Source organism: Chiloscyllium plagiosum, chromosome 34 (assembly GCF_004010195.1).
Source record: "Chiloscyllium plagiosum isolate BGI_BamShark_2017 chromosome 34, ASM401019v2, whole genome shotgun sequence".
Lineage (NCBI taxonomy): Eukaryota > Metazoa > Chordata > Chondrichthyes > Orectolobiformes > Hemiscylliidae > Chiloscyllium > Chiloscyllium plagiosum.
In genome coordinates, this window is record NC_057743.1 from 1,020,411 (window position 1) to 1,027,884 (window position 7,474).

Below are 7,474 nucleotides of genomic sequence, written 5' to 3' on the forward strand. Positions count from 1 at the left end.
ACTAATATAACAAATAGAATTTAGTTTCACAAAACAATAGTTAGATTATGTTTTTTCCAGAATGTTCTGTGCGTCCTCCATCGTTCTAATGTCAATAAAATTATTTCCTCTGATTCTTCTGTCAGGAATGCATTCTTCATTGTCCTTCTGTCAGGATTTCAGATGGCGCTTTCTCTAATACAGAGATGGAAAAAGTGAGGTCTGCAGATGCTGGAGATCAAAGTTGAAACTTTATTGCTGGAACAGCACACAGCACAGCAGGTCAGGCAGCATCCAGGGAACAGGAGATTCGACGTTTCAGGCACAGGCCCTGAACGGGCATATGGCTCTGACGCAGTCTTAAGTGTAAAAGGTGAGCAAAGTTGTAAAATGGGGGAAAGCATTCAGGATCTTTCCTGAAGAAGGGCCTGTGCCCGAAACGTCGAATCTCCTGTTCCCTGGATGCTGCCTGACCTGCTGTGCTGTTCCAGCAATAAAGTTTCAACTAATACAGAGATGAGCTTGAAAGCCAATTTCTTTCTCTCGAGCTGAGGGCTCATAGCTCTGGTGAATGAAAATTAACCCTGGGGTCTTTATCCAACTGTCACCTTCTTTCATACCCATGATCACATTTCTGTTTCTTACATAAGAATTGGTCCTATGTCATCAAAATCATCAGATTTAAATTTAATAGGTTTTTGGAATCTACGTGCCTGATTTAAATTGATTGGCTAAATTCAAAATACCGTTGTCTTTGTTAAAAAATAACTCACTGCTTGGCTACTAACTGTACATCCTCTTGATACAAATCTTTCAATTCAGGTGCTTTCAGTACCTGCAAACTTTTTAGCTACTGCTCGCAAGCGTTCATTTTAAAATCCCTAAAGCACCAAAAAAACCACCATCTCTTAAAGGGATCATGCTATGCTTTCCCCCATTTTACAACTTTGCTCACCTTTTACACTTAAGACTGCATCAGAGCCATCAGCATGACCAGAAGGATGAGCAGTCATTTGGGCTCTGCTGACGCCTCAGCTAATTATATGGGCATATGATCAAAAAATGTACAGACCTGTATAAAAATGATAAGTTTTGATCTCTGTATGTACATGTTTACATATGTATGGCATGACCAACTGTACAGACCATCAAATTATTTTATGAGTAAAGTATATTTTTGAAATAAAAAAAAGAAGGATGAGCTCAGCAAGACACCCTCCAAGGACAAGCAGGCACCTGCACTGAAGAGCAGGATGTCATGGGCCTGGTGATAAGGAGTGGGAGGTCAGGCCACATGGCAGCGGATTGTAAGGTTGAGGGGTGACCTCATAGAGGTTTATAAAATCATGAGGAGCATGGATAGGATAAATAGACAAAGTCTTTTCCCTGGGGTGGGGGAGTAGAGAACTTAGAGAGGATAGGTTTAGGGGGAGAGGGGAAAGATATAAAAGGGACTTCGGAGCAACTTTTTCACACAGAAAGTGGTGCATGTATGGAATGAGCTGCCAGAGGACGTGGTGGAGGCTGGTACAATTGCAACATTTAAAAGGCATCTGGATGGGTATATGAATAGATTAGATTAGATTACTTACAGTGTGGAAACAGGCCCTTCGGCCCAACAAGTCCACACCGCCCCGCCGAAGCGCAACCCACCCATACCCCTACATTTACCCCTTACCTAACACTACGGGCAATTTAGCATGGCCAATTCACCTGACCCTGCACATCTTTGGACTGTGGGAGGAAACCGGGGCACTCGGAGGAAACCCACGCAGACACGGGGAGAACGTGCAAACTCCACACAGTCAGTCGCCTGAGGCGGGAATTGAACCCGGGTCTCCGGCGCTGCGAGGCAGCAGTGCTAACCACTGTGCCACCGTGCCGCCCACAAATAGGAAGAATTTACAGAGATATGGGCCAAGTGCTGGCAAATAGGACTAGATTAGGTTGGGATATCTGGTCAGTATGGACAAGTTCGTCCGAAGGGTCTGTTTCTGTGTTGTATATCTCTATGACATAGTTTATAGTTTTAAGCTGGTTGGAGGAAAGTATAGAGGGGATATTAGAAGCGGGTTCTTTACACAGAGGGTTGTGAGAGCATGGAATGCGTTGCCAGCAGCAGTTGTGGAAGCAAGGTCATTGGGGGCATTTAAGAGACTACTGGACACAGAAATTTGAGGGTGCATTCATGAGGATCAGTGATCGGCACAACATCGTGGGCTGAAGGGCCTGTTCTGTGCTGTACTGTTCTATGTTCTATGTTCTATGACTTTATGATTAAAGAGACAGGAGGAGGTTTCAGCAATAGGGAGGGCTGTGGACGCTGCAGGTGATTACAAGGAGTAAGGAGGGATTCAAGTACTGGGGAAGGTTACAGAGATGGAACAGTTTTCGTAATTGGATGAAGTAATATAAAGGAAGAAGGTGTTTTGATTCATGATGCATTGGTATCAGTACTCAGGAATGAGTGAGCTATAAGCGGGATAGATGATGCCCGAGTGTTATTCTCACTAGAGTATTAATCTAGAAACTAATGCTGATGTCAGAAATACCCATCTGACTGCTTAAAATGAAAGATCCCAGTCTTCAGTATCCCCTCTTGAAAGAGGGCTGCTTTGATCTCAGCTGTACTGATCCTCATTAAGACAGTAATGCTCAATACAACAGAGCTAACAGTAGTCCTCTCACAAGGGGGTGTTGATTGAGCCTGGGACCTCTACATTGTGTTTACCCTTTAGCATTGTATCCATGTCATGTCTTGTGGGTTGATGTTTTGAGCCGCCAAATTGCTCTCTGCTCTGCTCACTGTCAGTGATCTTACCTTGCTGCAGGATTTATTGAAGGCTCCAGATCTCCCTGCCTTTTGTCTCTCTCGCTTCAATGAGGTGATGGAAGAAACAGGAGTTGGGCATTCTACTGAGTCAGAAACTACAGGAGACAGAAAAATAGACAGACTCAGAAATTAGATTGATACAATGAGATAACACATGTAGACTGGCAATGAGTCACATAGAGACCTAAAAAGTCCCAGTCTCCAACCCTGGCCTGTGCTGCCTCGTCTCTCTGGAGTGGAAAATTCTGTTGGTTCAAGATCTCACAGTAGCTGCAAACGATGCAATCAGAGGCAGCAATTAGATCCACAGTGACAGATACCACATGGAGAGATACTGGGTGATATTATCAGAGTTCAGGAAGGTGTCAGGATCAAACAATGGTCAGGAAGATGGGGTTTTGATTCCTGATGCATTAGTATCAGTACTCAGGAATAAGTGAGCTTTAAGCGGGATAGATGATGCCCTAGTGTTATTCTCACTAGACTATTAATCTAGAAACTAATGCTGATGTCAGAAATACTCATTTGACTGCTTAATATTCTTTAGGGTAGGAAATCTGTTCTGCACACCTGGCCTAGCCTACATATGGCTTCAGGCAAGAGCAATTTGATTGATGTTCAACTGCCCTCTCAAATGGCCTAGCAAGCCAATCAATTCAAGGGGAGCTAGGGGTGAGCAATAAATGCTGGCCAGTCAGAGACACCCACATCCCATGAGTGAATAAAAAATACTGGAACCATGCTGGGACCAGTGTCCTGGCCAATCACATTAGTAGAATTATGGACAAGGCTTTAAACTGACAGACAGAATGCAGGGACAGGGTTCAGGTGAAAGGAGCTTTCCAAATCCAAAGGGAAAAGGTGAAGTTTCAGAACAGCATGGTAATGTAGATGAAGACAAGCAGAAAGAAACAGGAAGGGATAGAGTTTAATTAAATTTGTATATCAGCAAATAGGTTTGTGACAGGAAATAGTGGTGAAAAGGTAAATCATAATGTTCTTTTTTGAATGGACAAAGTATCTGCAATGAAATGGATGGACTTGTGACTCAGAGATAAATAAGATTTAATCACCAGACATGTGATTACAAGTTAAACAAAACATGGAACATAAATATTCAATGGACACTCAGGCAGGATGGAAAAGCAGAATAGGTAACCCTGGCAATCATGCATAACAAAGGCATTACAGAGAAAGCATTGAGCCCCAGATTATGAAATACAATCAGCATTTCATTGCTGATCATTGCATGAAACAGGAATTCATTGAAATTGATAACAGTCACTGTGATAATTTTGGGAGACTTCAATTTTCATATAACCTGGGACAATCACACTGGCAAGAGTGATATTTGAAGAGGAGTTTGGAGAATTTTTTTTATTAGATTTAATTCCCTACAGTGTGGAAACAGGCCCTTCGGCGCAACCAGTCCACATTGACCCTCCAAAGAGTAAACCACCCAGTCCCATTTCCCTCTGGCTAATGCACCTAACACTGTGGGCAATTTAGCATGGCCAATTCATCTGACCTGCACATCTTTGGACTGTGAGAGGAAACCGGAGTACCCGGAGGAAACCCACGCAGACACGGGGAGAGTGTGCAAACACCACACAGAGAGTCACCCGAGGCTGGAATCACACCTGGGACCCTGGTGCTGTGAGGCAGCAGTACTAACCACTGAGCCACTGTGCCACCCCAACTGTCAGTTTTCATTTTTGTCAGTGTTTCTTTGAACAGTACGTTCAGCAACTAGCTAGGGACGTTCTCTCTCTCCTGCTGTCTCTCACCTCCTGCCTTCCCCATTTTCTCACTCCCCACTCCCCTCTCTCCTACAACTCTCACTCACCCTGTTTGTCTCTCCCTGTCTGCTCCACTCTCTCCTCACTCTCTCCCACACTCTCTCTCTGTCTTTCTCTACCTGGTCTCTCTCTTTCACTTCCTCTCTTTCTTTCTCTCCCCTCTCTCCTACATCTTCTTCCCCCATCGCTCTTTTTATAAAGTGAATCTTGACCCCCGTCCCACCTAGAATTAAAACCGAAACACCCAAAGAGGAGCATGTCATTCCTTAATCTGCAAAATGAGTATGAAATGTGATGTAACCTGCTTTTCAGCAACTTATGGTGTTTAAATCAAATAAATCTGTGCCATTCACTTTAAAATCAGCAAGTAACACTTTATTTGTCTAACTCTAACAGTGAATAATTAACTTAACAATAAACAAACCAAATACATCTCCTCTATCTACTAACTATTCCTGAATAAAACAAGATCCTAATGTTCCAATAAATGTAAATCCCACTAATATAACAAATAGAATTTAGTTTCACAAAACAATAGTTAGATTATGTTTTTTCCAGAATGTTCTGTGCGTCCTTCCTCGTTCTAATGTCAATAAAATTATTTCCTCTGATTCTTCTGTCAGGAATGCATTCTTCATTGTCCTTCTGTCAGGATTTCAGATGGCGCTTTCTCTAATACAGAGATGAGCTTGAAAGCCAATTTATTTCTCTCGAGCTGAGGGCTCATAGCTCTGGTGAATGAAAATTAACCCTGGGATCTTTGTCCAACTGTCACCTTCTTTCATACCCATGATCACATTTCTGTTTCTTACATAAGAATTGGTCCTATGTCATCAAAATCATCAGATTTAAATTTAATAGGTTTTTGGAATCTACGTGCCTGATTTAAATTGATTGGCTAAATTGGTGCTGTGAGGCAGCAGTACTAACCACTGAGCCACCGTGCCACCCCAACTGTCAGTTTTCATTTTTGTCAGTGTTTCTTTGAATAGTACGTTCAGCAACTAGCTAGGGACGTAACTATCCTAAATTGACCGATGTGTGAAGAAGCTGAGTGAATGAGTAGTGTCACACTGAGAGATCCCCTGGGAAATTGTGATAAACCTAAATTCAAAGGGATTGTGAAGTTTTAAAGTGACCACACAAAGGATAAGCAACAATCTGAAACAGAAACAAAGCCAATTACACGAGTTTGAGAGAATTGACCAAGATAAACAGGGTAAACAGATTGAAATGCATAGTTGGAATTAGACAGTGGAAAACATTTGAAGGAACTGTGTAAAATATTTAACTCAGGGTCATTGCATTGAAAAAAAACAAATCTCAGCAGGAAATTCCAACCTGTGCCTCATTCCAGTGTCACGCTTTTTAACACCTTGCGTTAACTGTTAAGTCCTGCCCTTGATTACATGGGTTTGTCTTACCAAACTGCAATACCTCATATTTATCCAATTTAAACTCTATCTGCTATTCCTCAGCCCATAGGCCCAGCATGTCAAGATCCCATGTTACACTTGTATATTCTACTTTATTGTTCAGTATACCACTAATTTTAGTGTCACCCAAGCAGTGGGTCCAGCACTAATCGCTCTGGTGTGAGGTTACAGGCTCCAGTCAGAAATAACAAAACTCTACCTCCTCTCTGTCTCTTACCATCAAGCTAATTTTGAATCCAGTTTGCAAGCTCTCCCTGATCCTGCGTGATCTAACCTTATTAACCAGTCTACCTTGCAAAACTTTGTCGAAGGCCTTGCTAAAGTCAGTGCAGACAATGTCTATCTCTGCCTTCATCTCTCTCTTGGCCACCTGCTCAAAAACACAATCAACTTGGTGAGACACTATGTCACTCATTCCTGATGAAGGGCTTTTGCCTGAAACGTCGATTCTCCTGCTCCTCAGATGCTGCCTGACCTGCTGTGCTTTTCCAGCAACACTCTCTTGACTCTGATCTTCAGCATCTGCAGACCTCATTTTCTCCTCATCCAAGTCATTTATAAAATCTACAAAAGAGGAGAGGCCAAAGAACAGAGCCCTGCTGGACACCATTCACCACTGGTCTCCAGGTAGAATACTTCCCAGCTACAACCACTCTCTGCCTTCTGTTAGCCAACCAATGCTGAATCCAGGCAGCCAAATCTCCCCGTATCCCATACCTCCTGACTTCATGAATGAGCTGAAAATGTGTTGCTCTGATCTCCAGCATCTGCAGCCCTCACTTTCTTTCGAAGACTTTATGAATGAGCCTACCATGGAGAACCTTATCAAAAGCCTTGTTGAAGTCCATATAAACCACATCCATGCTTGAACTTCATCGACATATCTCATCACCTCCTCAGAGAACTCATTAAGATTTGTGAGGTAGATCTGTCACTCACAAAGCCATGCTGACTGCCTTTAATCACACTACGCATTGCCAAATAGTCATAAATCCTATCCCTCAGAATTCTTCCCAAATCCTTGCTAACCACAGACGTAAGGCTGACTGGTCTGTAATTGCCAGGGATTTCCCTATTTCCCTTCTTGAAAAGAGGAACAATCTTTGCCACCTTCCAATCCTCCGGTACAACTTCCGTGGAGGGGGGGGAGAGAGAGAGAGAGAGGAGAGAGAGAGGGGGGAGAGAGAGACAGAAGGGGAGAGAGAGAGAGAGAGAGAGAGAGCGCGCCAGCGCGATGGCATCTCCTGTTAGAACATTCTGGAACTTGCGAAGTTGTCAAAATACAAGTGAGGAACAAACCACACACAGTCCCGCACACGTGTATGCACACACAGGCACACGTGTACACGCATACACACACACAGACACACAGGCGTGCAGGCATACACACACACACACACACAGACATACAGGTGTGCAGGCATACA

The 7,474-nt window shown here is 43.2% G+C and overlaps 1 protein-coding gene across 1 annotated transcript in view; it reads right to left on the reverse strand.

Moving 5' to 3' along the window:
* Positions 1-2,885: 2,885 nt before the first annotated feature.
* LOC122540083 (ephrin type-B receptor 2-like) overlaps positions 2,886-7,474 on the reverse strand; it is a 768,846-nt gene continuing 764,257 nt past the window's right edge. The window contains exon 17 of the mRNA XM_043675394.1: positions 2,886-2,907. Within this exon, the coding sequence (XP_043531329.1) occupies positions 2,901-2,907 (7 nt within the window). The 3' untranslated portion in view covers positions 2,886-2,900. The remainder of the gene's footprint in view (positions 2,908-7,474) is intronic.